This window comes from Equus przewalskii, chromosome 10 (assembly GCF_037783145.1).
Source record: "Equus przewalskii isolate Varuska chromosome 10, EquPr2, whole genome shotgun sequence".
NCBI classification, from domain to species: domain Eukaryota; kingdom Metazoa; phylum Chordata; class Mammalia; order Perissodactyla; family Equidae; genus Equus; species Equus przewalskii.
In genome coordinates, this window is record NC_091840.1 from 10,798,177 (window position 1) to 10,811,420 (window position 13,244).

At 38.6% G+C, this 13,244-nt stretch overlaps 1 protein-coding gene across 1 annotated transcript; it reads left to right on the forward strand.

Annotated features, from left to right (window-relative positions):
- The first annotated feature begins 8,187 nt into the window (after positions 1–8,187).
- LOC103552377 (tumor protein D54) lies at positions 8,188–9,601 on the forward strand. The gene has a single exon (XM_008522326.2). The coding sequence runs from the start codon at positions 8,295–8,297 to the stop codon at positions 8,913–8,915; it is 621 nt and encodes a 206-aa protein (XP_008520548.1). The 5' UTR covers positions 8,188–8,294; the 3' UTR covers positions 8,916–9,601.
- The last annotated feature ends 3,643 nt before the right edge of the window (positions 9,602–13,244 follow it).

The window sequence follows — 13,244 nt, forward strand, 5'->3', positions numbered from 1 at the left end:
ACCAAGAATACTCTATCTGGCAAGGTTAGCATTCAGAATGGAAGGACAGATGAAGGGTTTTCCAGACAAGCAAAAAGTAAAGAAGTTTATCACCACAAAATTGGACTTACAACAAATGTTAAAGGGACTTATTTAAATGGAAAATAAAAGGCCATAAATAGGAATAGGAAAATAATCAAAGAAACAAAGAAAAAATGTCACTGGTAAAGACACATATATAGTAAAAGTAGTGGATCAGCCACCTATAAAGCTAGTGCAAAGGTCAAAAGACAAATTACTAAAATCATCTATATCTATGATAAGAGGTTACAGGATAAACGAAAATAAAAGACGTAAAATATGATGTCAAAAACATAAAACGTAGTAGGGAGAGTTAAAGTGCAGGCTTTAAGTAAGGGATTGAACTTAAGAGACCATTAACTTAATATAGGTTGCTATTTACATAGGTTATTGTATGGACCTCATAGCAACTACAAACCAAAAACCTATAATGAATACACAAAAAATAAAGAGAAAGGAACCCAAACATAACACTAAAGAAAGCCAGCAAATCACAAGGGAAGAGAGCAAGAAAAGAAGAAAGGGACAGAGAAGAATTACAAAAATATCCAGAAAAAAAGTAACAAAATGGCAATAAGTACATACTTATCAATAGTTACTTTAAATGTAAATGGATTAATGCTCCAATCAAAAGATATAGGGTGGCTGAATGGATTAAAAACAAGACTCATATATATGCTGCATATAAGAGACACACTTCAGAACTAAATATACAAATTGAAAGTGAAAGGATGGCAAAAGACACTCCATATAAATGGAAATGAAAAGAAAGCTGGGTTGGCAATACTTATATCAGACAGAAAGGACTTTAAAACAAAAACTGTAACAAGAGACAAAGAAAGACACTACATAATGACAATGGAAATAATCCAACAACACTTGTAAATATCTATGTACCCAAGATAGGCGCACCTAAATGCATAAAGCAAATATTAACAGACATAAAAGGAGAAATTGACAGTAACACAATAATAGTACTTTAACTATTATTAAACTTTAACACTCCACTTACATCAAGGAATAGATCATCCAGAGAGAAGACCAACAAGGAAACATGGGCCTTAAATGACACATTAGATCAGATGGATTTAATAGATACATACAGAACATTCCATCCAAAAACTGCAGAATGCCCATTCTTTTCAAATTCACATGGAACATTCTCCAGGATAGATCACATATTAGGCTACAAAACAAGCCTCAACAAATTGAAGAAGACTGAGTACTACCAAGCATCTTTTCTGACCACAATAGTATGAAACTAGAAATAAACTACAAGAAGAAAACTGGAAAGGCCACAAATGTGTACAGGTTAAACAAAATTCTACTGAACAACTATTGGGTCAACAAAGAAATCAAAGGAGAAATCAATAGATACCTGAAGACAAATGAAAATGAAAATACGACATACCAAAATTTGTGGGATACAGCAAAAGATACTAAGATGGAAGTTTACAGTAATACAGGCATATCTCAAGAAACAAGAAAAATGTCAAACAATCTAACAGTACACCTACAGAAACTAGACAAAGAAGAACAAATAAATCCCAAAATCAGAGGCAAGAAGGAAATAATAAAAGTCAGAGCAGAAATAAATGAAATAGAGACTAAAAAGGCAATAGAAAAGATCAATGAAACTAAGAGCTAGTTATTTGAAAAGATAAACAAAATTGATGAACCTTTAGCCAGACTCACTAAGAAAAAAGAGGGAAGGCTCAAATAAATAAAATCAGAAAAGAAAGAAGAGAAATTACAACAAACACCACAGAAAAAGAAAGGATTATAAAAGAACACTATGAAAAGCTATATGCCAACAAATTACAAAATATAGAAAAACAATGGATAAATTCTTAGAATTATGCAACCTTCCAAAACTGGATCAAGAAAAAAGAGAGCATACGAATAGACTGATTACTAGTAAGGAGATTGAAATATTAATCAAAAACCTCCCAAAAACCAAAAGTCTGGGACCAGACAGCTTCCCTACCAAACTTTCAAAAATTTAACATCTATCCTCAAACTCTTCTAAAAAATTGATGAGAAGGGGATGCTTCTCAATTCGTTCTATGAGGCCAACATTACCCTGATACCAAAACCAGATAAAGACAACCCTAAACAAGAAAATTGCAGGCCAAAATCAGTGAGGAACATAGATGCAAAAATCCTCATCAAAATATTAGCAAATTGAATACAATAATACATAAAAGGATCCCACACCATGACATTCCAGGAATGTAAGGAAGGTTCAACATCCAGAAAGTAATCAATGTGATATACCACATTAACAAAATGAAGAATAAAAATCACATGCTCATTTCAATAGATGCAGAGAAAGCATTTGACAAGATATGGCATACATTTATGATAAAACTCTGAATAAAATGAGTATAGAAGGAAAGTGTTTCAACATAATAAAGGTCATATATGACAAACCCACAGCTAATATTATACTCAGTGGTCAAAAACTGAAAGCTATCCCTCTAAGAACAGGAACAAGACAAGGATGCCCACTTTCACAACTTTTATTTAACACAGTATTATCAGTCTTAGCCAGAGAAATTAGGCAAGAAAAAGAAACAAAAGCGATCCAATTTGGAAAGGAAGAAGTAAAACTGTCACTATTTGCAGATGACAAAATTTTATCTATAGAAAACCCTAAAGAATCAACCAAAAAACTGTTAGAAAAAATAAATGAATACATAAAGTTGCAGGGTACAAAATCAACATCCAAACATTAGTTGCATTTCTGTACACTGACACAAAATAGCAGAAAGAGAAATCAAGAATACAACCCCATTTACAAACACAACAAAAAGAATAAAATACATATGAATAAATTTAACTAAGCAGGTGAAAGACCTATATACTGAAAACTAACACATTGTTGAAAGAAATCGAAGAAGACACAAAGAAATGGAAAGATATTCCATCCTCATGGATTGGAAGAATTAACATAGTTAAAATGTCCCTACTTACTAAAGCAATCTACAGATTCAACGCAATCTCTATCAAAGTTTCAACATTTTTCATGGAAATAGAACAAAGAATCCTAAAATTTGTATGAAGCAACAAATATCCCAAATAGCCAAAGCAATCCTGAGAAAAAAGAACAAAACTGGAGGTATCACACTCCCTGATTTCAGAATATACTACAAAGCTATAGTCATCAAAACAGCATGGTATTGGCAGAAAAACAGACACACAGATCAATGGATTGAGAACCCAGAAATAAACCCACACAGCTATGGACAGCTAATTTTCAACAAAGGAGCCAAGAGCATACAATGGAGAAAGGAAAGTCTCTTCAACAAATGGATTTGGAAAAACTGGACAGCCACATGCAAAAAAGTGAGAGCAGACCATATCTTATACCACGCACAAAAATTAACTAAAAATGGATTAAAGCCTTGAATGTGAGACCTGAAACCATAAAACTCCTAGAACTACCATATGATCCAGCTATTCCACTTCTGGGTTTTCAACCAAAGAACACAAAACCACTAACATGAGAAGATATATGCACCCCTATATTCATTGCAGCATTATTCACAATAGGCAAGACTTGGAAACAATCTAAGTGTCCACCAACAGATGAACATATAAAGGAGATGTGATATGTATATACAATGGAATACTACTCAGCTGTGTAAAAAACAAAAAAAAAGATGAAATCTTGCCATTTGTGACAACATGGATGGTCATTGAGGGTATTATGCCAAGCAAAATAAGTCAGACAATGAAAGCCAAATGCCATATGATTTCACTCATGTGTAGAAGATTAAAAAACAACAATAAACAAACACATAGACCGAGAATAGATTGGTGGTTACAATGGGGGAAGAAGGAAGGAGAGGGCAAAAGAGGTGAAAGGGCACGTGTACAGTGACAGACAACAACTAGATTTTTGGTGGTGAACATAATGCAGTCTACACAGAAGTCGGAATATAATGATGTACACCTGAAATTTATATAATCTAAACCAACGTTACCTCAACAACAACTTAATTAGATAAAACAAATATGAGCTGGCTGCATTTGAATTATCTGGTGGGGGTGCTTTTAAAAATGCATACTTCTGGTCCTAAATTAGACCTGCTGGTTTAGAAGCTCCAGTGAGGGGCACCTGGAATTTTACTTTTAACAAATAGCCTAGATGATTCTGAAGTGAACCAATTAACAATCTAGGAAGATAATGGAAGTCATTAACTGGAGTAGATTATCTAAAGAGAGAGAGAGAGAGAGAAAGAAAGAGGAAGTAGGGGTGGGGATTAAGGGCTGGGATAAAGAACTTGGATAATACCTGTATTTAGGCAATGGGAGGAGAAAAATAAACTAGAGATGGTGTTTAAAAAAAAAAAGAAGGTAAAAAGGAATGAGGATGATAAAATAAGAAAATTTCAAGCACTCATGGGTGGTTCACAATGTCAAACATTTTACAGCTGTGCATCTCTCCCAGGTGACGCTGCTGCCCCTGCTGCTGCCGCAGGTCAATAGACCACACTTGGAGTAACAAGATTCTAGAGAAATTGACAAAGCTTAGCAAAGAATTAGCCATTGAGTTATCTAACTAGGGTATCAGTGGTGACTTTTAACAATGAGGTTTTTAAGGCGGTAAAGGAGGAAGCCAAATGGCATGGATTTAAGGAGTGTGTAGATAGTAATGAAATGGAAGCATTCATTGTAGTCTATACTTTCTTGAAAACTGAGGATAAAGAGAAGAGAAGCAAAAGGACAGAAGCATGCCACAGTAGCTGGGTTTCTGAACACAAAAATTATTTAATATAAAGAATATGGTGGGCTGAGATAAAGTAGTACTTGCTGATAAAAAGTAAAAAAATATATATCATACATTTACCATCTACTGCTTATGAAGCTATAGATACAATTTTACTTTCCTTAACAGTCAAAAACCAATCAATAACACTCGCCCCCATATTTTGAAGACTTTAAAATACTTAACTATGGTGGGGGGGGGGAGCAGCCAGGTGGTGCAGTGGTTAAGTTCGCATGTTCTGCTTCTCTGGAGCCCGGGGTTCACTGGTTTGGATCCCAGCTGCGGACATGGCACCGCTTGGCACACCATGCTGTGGTAGGCGTCCCACATATAAAGTAGAGGAAGATGGGGACGGATGTTAGCTCAGGGCCAGTCTTCCTCAGCAAAAAGAGGAGGACTGGCAGTAGTTCGCTCAGGGCTAATCTTCCTCAAAAGAAAAAGTCTTAACTAGAATTATCTTGTCCCCATCTTACACATCATTGTTTTCCAGTACCTTATTTACACATGGTTTTCTTTATTAAATTAGTTGCTGCTGTTGTTGTTTTACATGAACATTTGTCTAGATTTACCCACACGTTTAACAATTCTTTTTCTCGCCATGACTTCTGGATAATTAATTCTTTCCAGGTAGGTACAATATCCTTCCTGAGTAGTCTTCCTACTCAAAATGTGGTGATTGGATCAACAGCATAGATGTCACCTGGGAGCTTAGTAGACATGTAGAATCTCAGGACCTAAACCCAATGAATCAGAATTTTCCCATTAACAAGATCCCTAGGTGACTTACAGCCACTTTGAAGTTGGAGAAGTTCTAAGTGGGACCTGAGATGCTACATTTCTGACACCTTCCAGGTAACATCCATGCTGCTGGCTCTGGTCCAGGAGATACAGTTTGCAGCAAGGCTTGAGGTCCATCTAGTATTGTTTGCCGGTAATAAATAATTTCAGGTTTTGATGTCTGAAAAACATCTTTATTTTATGCTTATCTTGGAGTTGTTGAGTATGGCATGAAATTTGAGGTTAAGAGTTACTTTTTTCTGTCATTTCAGAGAGATATTCCTCTGCCTTCTAGTTTAGTTGTTTCTGTTGAGAAATTTTCTATTCTTGTATTTGGGCTTCACCTGTAGGTAACCTATTTTTTCTTTCTTGATATTTTTAAGATGTTCTCTTTGTCTTTGAGGTTGTATAGTTTATTTTCTAATGGTTTAATTGTGAATTGCTTTTTGTTGAATACTGCTTTAAATGTATTTTGATTCCAGAATGCAAGGATTTGAGTCTTTAAACAATTCTGGAAAGTTCTTTTCTCTGTGAATATTGCCTATTATATGTTTTATTCTCTATTCTCTCCTTCTGGAATGCTTTTTAAACATTTAATGGATCTTCTCTATGTCTCTTGATCTCTCTTTCTTATGTCATTGATTTTGCCTTTGCACACTTTCTGGATAATTTTTTGAGATCTACCTTCTAGTTCACTAATTCTCTCTCCAGTTGTGCTTTATCTTCTGTTTATTTACATTGAGTTTAATTCCAATACCTATGTAACTATGGTTTCCATTAATGTATATCTTCCTAGGTTTTTGTCAATGCTATAATGTTTTGTTTCATATATTTTGATCTGTCATTTCTTTATTAAATTATTCCAAATACATATATTTTTAAGTCTGCATCCAATAATTCCTCTGTTGAATATTTTTGAAAGTCCGGCATGTTATTTGTGCAAGATCTTCCTTATAGTGGCTTGTTTCCTTGAGCAGTACTTCTCAAATTTTAATATATGTTTGAATCATATACACATCTTGTAAAACTGTGTGATTTGAGTCAATCAGTCTAGGGTAAGACCTGACATTCTTCGTTTCTAACAAACCCCCTAGAGATTCTGATGCTGTTGGTCCACATGCCATTCTTCAAGTAACAAGCCCTAGAGTATTTTATTATTTTCTATTATTTACTTATGTTTGAGGAGGATGTATGTAGAAGAATTTTATGTGACATGATTTGAAAATACCCCTGAAAATTGTTTGTTTTAACTTCTGTCAGAGATATTCAACTGGGTCTATTGTGTGTGTACATGTGCACATGCCGATTTTTTTGACTTAGGATTCCAGGGCCATTCAAGTAGTATAAATTTGTATGCCAAATCTGCATTAAGGCTGGGTTATTGTTATGAGCTCTCAGAGGAGAGTTTTTCTTTATCCTCCCCCTCTAATACAGAGCCAGAATAAGAAAAACAAGATTCTGTATCATAGCTCTAAGCTGGTGGGCAGACATTTTCTATTGTACTCCATCACTGAAGGTGTAATCCTTCAAAAATCTGATTTTATTTGAAGGTGCCAGATCCAACTTCCCACATTCTATTGGGCCGAAGACCTCTCTTCTCTTCCAGTTTATTCATTAAGCCCAAGCCCTTGGGACAGCCAAATAGTAAGTGGCAGCTTACTCTAGGGTTCAAGCTTTCTCTTCATCTTTTGACCTCTGGTGATAGTTCTTATATTTTATTTAGTATTTATAGATGTTTCACACTGGAGTGCATTTCAAGATATCTAGTATACAGTATTGTTTGGATATAAATCTGTTAACTATTTAGAAGAATTTCTAAACAGGTTAGAGTTTTTAAAGATGCCAAATACTGACAGATAACATCCTAAGAATCCGGCATGTCTCAATTCTAAGACTCCCTAATAGATGGGATTTTACTTTATTTAGAATTTGGTCAACTAAGCTCCACCATTATTACACGGAATTTTTCCCTTTTTAACCAGTTGTGTTGGCGTAGTATAGACACAGCCTGAATCATCATGAGGGATGGAAATTGGGTTTTAATCTATAAAAAACTAAAAAAAAAAATGAGATGTGATGCCATGGAGACCGATGAGATTTTTTTCTCTCTCCTAGGGAAAGATTCAGAACCTAAGTGATGAACAAATTTAATTTCAGATTACTAAACCCAAGTACCAGAATGTCAACTGCGGGCATTTGCAAATGTGTCTGGTTCTGGTAACTAAGACCATTTCAAAAAGATTATTTTACAAGTCCTTTATTCCAGTTTCATGACAATGAATTGTCTAGGCCAACCATGGTGTAGGCACTTTCTTTCTATCTCTAAGATGCTTTAATTCTTTAAATTGTTCTATAAAAAGTAAAAAGCAATCTAAGCAGCAAAGTGCCCCACTGAACTCGAAATACCTTGGGCAATCATGAATGTGGAATATGCTGGGATCCAAGGATCATATAAAAGAAAGACAGTGGGCCCAAGTGGCCTGGCAGCTTGGAAGAATAAAAGGCTCCAGAGATTCCTGCCTCAGGTTTTTTCCCAGAATGTCCAGTGTTGTGCTCAAAAGAGGCTTTAGAGTTCCGCTGGCTGTGTGCACGCGGCGGGCGGCTCCCGGTGCAGCGCGCTCGGCTCCCATGGCGCCCGCGACCCCAGCCCCGGCCTCAGCTGCAACCCGGCCGCCGCTTGAACATGGACTCCGCAGGTCCAGATACCAACCTGACTTCTCCTAACAAAGGTCTGCTGTCCGACTCCATGACAGATGTCCCTGTCGACACGGCGGTGGCTGCCCAGACTCCTGCTGTGGAGGGTCTGTCGGAGGCTGAGGAGGAGGAGCTCAGGGCTGAGCTCGCAAAGGTGGAAGAAGAAATTGTCACTCTGCGCCGGGTTCTGGCAGCGAAGGAGAGACATTGCGGAGAGCTGAAAAGGAAGCTGGGCCTCTCTGCCTTGGAGGGCCTGAAGCAGAACCTGTCCAGGAGCTGGCATGATGTGCAGGTCTTTAACGCCTATATGAAAACTTCTGAGAAACCTGGAGAGTGGAATGAGAAAGTGACCCAGTCTGACCTCTACAAGAAGACTCAGGAGACTCTCTCTCAGGCGGGACAGAAGACTTCAGCTGCCCTGTCTACCATGGGCTCTGCCATCAGCAGGAAGCTAGGAGGCATGAGGAACTCTGCAACCTTCAAGTCGTTTGAAGACCGAGTTGGGACCATAAAGTCTAAGGTTGTGGGTGGCAGAGAGAATGGCAGTGACAACCTTCCCTCCCCGACTGGGAGTGGAGACAAGCCCCTGCCAGATCACACGCCTTTCTAAGCCCGTAGCAGCTTCGCCCGGCCATGGAACACATGCAAGTACCCTCTCATCGCCACAACCGCACCTCTGCGCAGCGGAGCAGCCGGCCGGGCCGCTGGTGAGAGCAAAGAGCTGGTTTTGAGGACAGTCCTGCCATCCACACGTAGACGTGGCCGCTGAGCTCACTTCATAGAGAACACAGTCTGGTACACAGATGCTTCACACTAAAGTTGGTAGATGCAGCAGGTCACTGTGTGTCCTTCCCAGGGTGCGGGAAGTGGACAGGGTGGCAGGTCCCACAGCATCTTGAGCCAAAGCCCAAGCTCCCTTTGGGAACCCGTTAGTTCATCAGAATGTTGAAAGAATGGGAAGAGCGATAAGTATAAAATAAGTAGTATTTCCTAACTCCTTCCCTAAGTCACAGAGGGAAGAGTCATCCAGAAAGCCCTACCTAATCTGCAGTTTTTATTTCAAGAGGCTAAATGAGAAAACTGTCCATTTTCTGAAACCCTCCAGAAAAGAAACTGATTATCAGCAGCTGCCTGATTGTTACACTAATGATCTAGCTTTAACAAAAGCAAATTCTTTATCTTTTAAATGCAGTGGATTTTTCAAAAATTAAAACTAAGCAAAGCAGCTTTAGTGTGATAGTTAGAAAATATTATTTCTTTGGACTCAAGCTGAAATACAAGCCTTACATCGCCTTATGCTTTATTGGTTTATAATGTTTTTATATATAAAAATGAGGGTTCTTTAGGGGTTTTGTGCACTATGTAGAATTCTGCATCTAGCCCGAGTGGCAGCATGCCTGTCCCAGTGGTGTGTTTTATTTCACTGACACACTATCCCAGTATATGAAACTTGCTTCTCTCTCCTCGCAACAACTGTGGCAACTTACGCTGGCCAAAGAGCTCCTGGGCCTCTGGGGTTGGGGGTGGGGGACAGGAGAAAGAAAAGCAGCACCTTCTGCGGTGCTGCTGAGGTGCCCTTGTGTGGGCCAGCTCCTGAGGCACGTTACTGCTCAGCGCCTCCAGCCGGGGACAAGCCAGCACCGGACGGACCCTACAGGGCAGGTCGGGGCTGGGGCACTGAGGTCTGCTGGGACTCTGCTGTCCCCTTTTCTCAGGAGCCACAAAGATCTCTTTCCCATTTTGAAGCTGCCATGCCCCAGCAACCTCTCACCCAGGGCCCCACATGTCAGGTGTGTCTGGAGGGGCAGCTCCGTGCCTTACTGGCTCTTAGCAGGCAGAGGCCTCGACTGCATGTGCATCTGCACCTGCTGTGGGTATCTGCTTCTGGGAGATGGCAGTGAATTCTCTGGTGCTGAGTGTGTGCTGGTCACTTCAGACACCCCCGAGAGGACTGCAGGCCGTGCTTGTGCCAGGGGAAGAGCACTCAGCATTCTTTCTCTGGGGTAGAGTCTCTCAGTTGGGGTGTCGGGAGAAGGCAGGGTGCACGGGTAGTAACTGATTTACCTTTTCCTCAAAGTAAATAATGGGTAATTTGTCAATAAAGCATTCCTTAATATGGGAAAAATCCAAAAAAAAAAAAAAAAAAAAAAAGAGGCTTTATTCCCAAGAATGATTCAAGCAATCTCTAGTAACAAAACAAGAGTCAAAAGACAGAGGAAGCTACTCTCTAGTAGACAGGAAAAAATAATTGGAGAAAAACCAAGTTATGAATGATAATTTTAAATATAGCAAACAGTAATGTAGCCTCAGGTAATTGTTTATTCATGCCCGAACTTCATTGATGAGCTGGTGGGATAGAGATAATGTAGAGCAGTAGTCAAATGTGTAGACTCTAGAGGCACTCTGACTGGCTTCAAACTCTGCCTTTACCATTTTCTAGACGCATGATCTTGCCCAATTCATTTAACTTTGCTAAGGCTCAGTTTCTTCAACTATAAAAGAAAGGTAACAAATCTTAGAAAGTTGTTGAAATCATGATGTTGAGATGATAGTGTAAAGTGCTTAGTACAGTACCCGGCATCTGGTATAAGCTAAAAATAATAATGATAATGGTGATAACGGTGGTGGTGGTGGTGATGGGGGCACTAGAGTTTAGCTAGGGTCTGGACAAGAAAGCTGGGGATCAGATGAACTTTGTTTATTTGATTGTTCTTTCATCCATTTAGTTGTTCATCGGACATTTAATACCTACCAGATATTGTTACAGGTATCTGGAATTTCAGAATGTTAAGCAGAAAACAAGGATTAATGAAGTTCTACAGACTGGGCAATGAAGCTAAGAAGAACATACTACAAATGGGAGGCTCCATAACTAACCACAGCTCAACACTGACATAATCTACTCAAGCCACCGTCAGAAAAGACCACTTCTAGATGACACCAGGTGTTAAGACTGAATCCACGATATATTTCCATACTTGTCACTACTGACATGGATACGAAGAAGAAATTGGCAGTGATGGCAGCAATTCAGCAACGGCAACAATATATGGCAATAGGAAGCATTACTGAAATATGATAGACTATAATTAATTCTGAGTTACCCACTTTTCTGCCAGGAGCTTGACCTTTCCTGAGGGATATTCTGTACAAAAGAAAGTACTCTGAAGTGTCTTAAAATTCGATGCTCATGTTTAAGTGTTGATCTGACCACATCCATGTTGTAGAAATTTTAGCATATGAATTCTCCTCTCTGATCTTCAGTTTCTTCATTATGTTCAGGATTGTGAAGTTAACTGAGCTAATGGGAAAGCATACAACAAAGTAGATAATAGTAGATATGTTGGGTATTTCCAGATCTTCTCTCCAACATGTTTCACTCAACCCATATGGAGACTGCATCAAAAGGCACCCTTGACTCTGACTTCTGGTTGAATTTGGCTAAGAGGAGGCACTGGGTGGGTGGGAAGAAAGTAATATCAGAGTATTTATCTTTTCATACACCCTCTATAATCTGTGTCCCTTTAACAATTTCATAACTATCATCAGAGGTCTTCTTAGCATAGTTTATCTCTAACTTCTGGTAGTTGCTACCTCTCCGCATCCCTAAGGTAATAGTCTGTCATTTGCCCCAGACATTAAATCATCCTTTATTGTAGGTTCTAACCCTACCTTCACCTCTGTAATAATCTGTTTATGAAACTCACTCAAAATTTCCCAATTTGTTTGTGCTCCTTGTTTTCTTCCAGGATTTTGATCTGATCATGTTGGCTTTGCTATTTCAGTCTGGATGCAAATTTGTCCCCATCTCTTACTAGCCATGTGAACTTAGGCAAATTAATTAACCTTTTTTGCCTCAATTTCATGATCTATTGTTCTGAGCTCAGGATTGTTGTAGAGACTGTGTGGAGCAGAATAAGCGTTTAATAAATAATAATGATTGATAAGTGTAAAATATTTTGTCAAATCTCAACTACTATACACATGGAAGATTAGTTAACGACAATGACTTTATTAAAACCTAGACTGGTGATCCATTTACTATTAAATAGGAGTTAAGGAAGAACTATTTTGCAAAAGAAAATAATATCAAGTTTTAAAATAAGTTAAAATTGACACAAGATTCTTTGATGGCGAGCCTCCGAGATGACCTCCAGTGATTGTCATCTGCTAGTGTTCATGCTTTTGTGCAGTTCCCTCCGATGTCGAATAGGGCTTACCTGTGAAATCAATAAAATATTGCAGAAATGACGGCCTGTGGATCCTGAGTCTGGGTCATAAAAGACATTGTGGCTTCTTGGATCATTCATTCCGGGGAACATCAGCTGCCATGTCATAAGGATACACAGACAGCCCTGTGAAGTATTCCATGTGGCAAGGAAGTAAGGACTCTGCCAATAGCCAGTATGAGCCTGCCAGCCATGTGAGTGAGCCATCCCCAAAGTGGATACTTCAGCCTCAGGCAAGCCTTCAGATGACTGGCATCTTGACTGCAACCTCAGGAGAGACCCTAAGCCAGAATCACCCAGCCAAGCCATTCCTAAATTCCCTGACTACCAGAATTATGTGAAGTGAAAAGTGTTTATTGATATTTTAAGCCACTAAGTTTTGAGGTAATTTGTTACACAGCACTAGAAGATAGCTTATTAATTTCCCTTTATACAACCATGTCTGTTGAATATGCAGGAATCTGTGATTTACAAAAGCTAAGCCCTGAACTTCTTGATAATAATTAATTAAAATTTTTTAATCTCATGGGACTCAATACACAATGGTCTTCTATCCTAATGAGAAAAAGGCAACATTGTTTTTCATTGTGACTCTCGAGTAATAGACCACTTCATCTTGGTCTGAGTTTAGTCTTTCTCTAGACAGAAAACAGCTTCCACTATTACCCTAGAGATATCATTTTATAATGTAGTCATTCCTGGACACAGGA

What these genes read in the sequence shown, in the direction of transcription:
- LOC103552377 (XM_008522326.2), top strand. Translation starts at nt 8,295, where the DNA reads ATGGACTCCGCAGGTCCAGATACCAACCTGACTTCTCCTAACAAAGGT.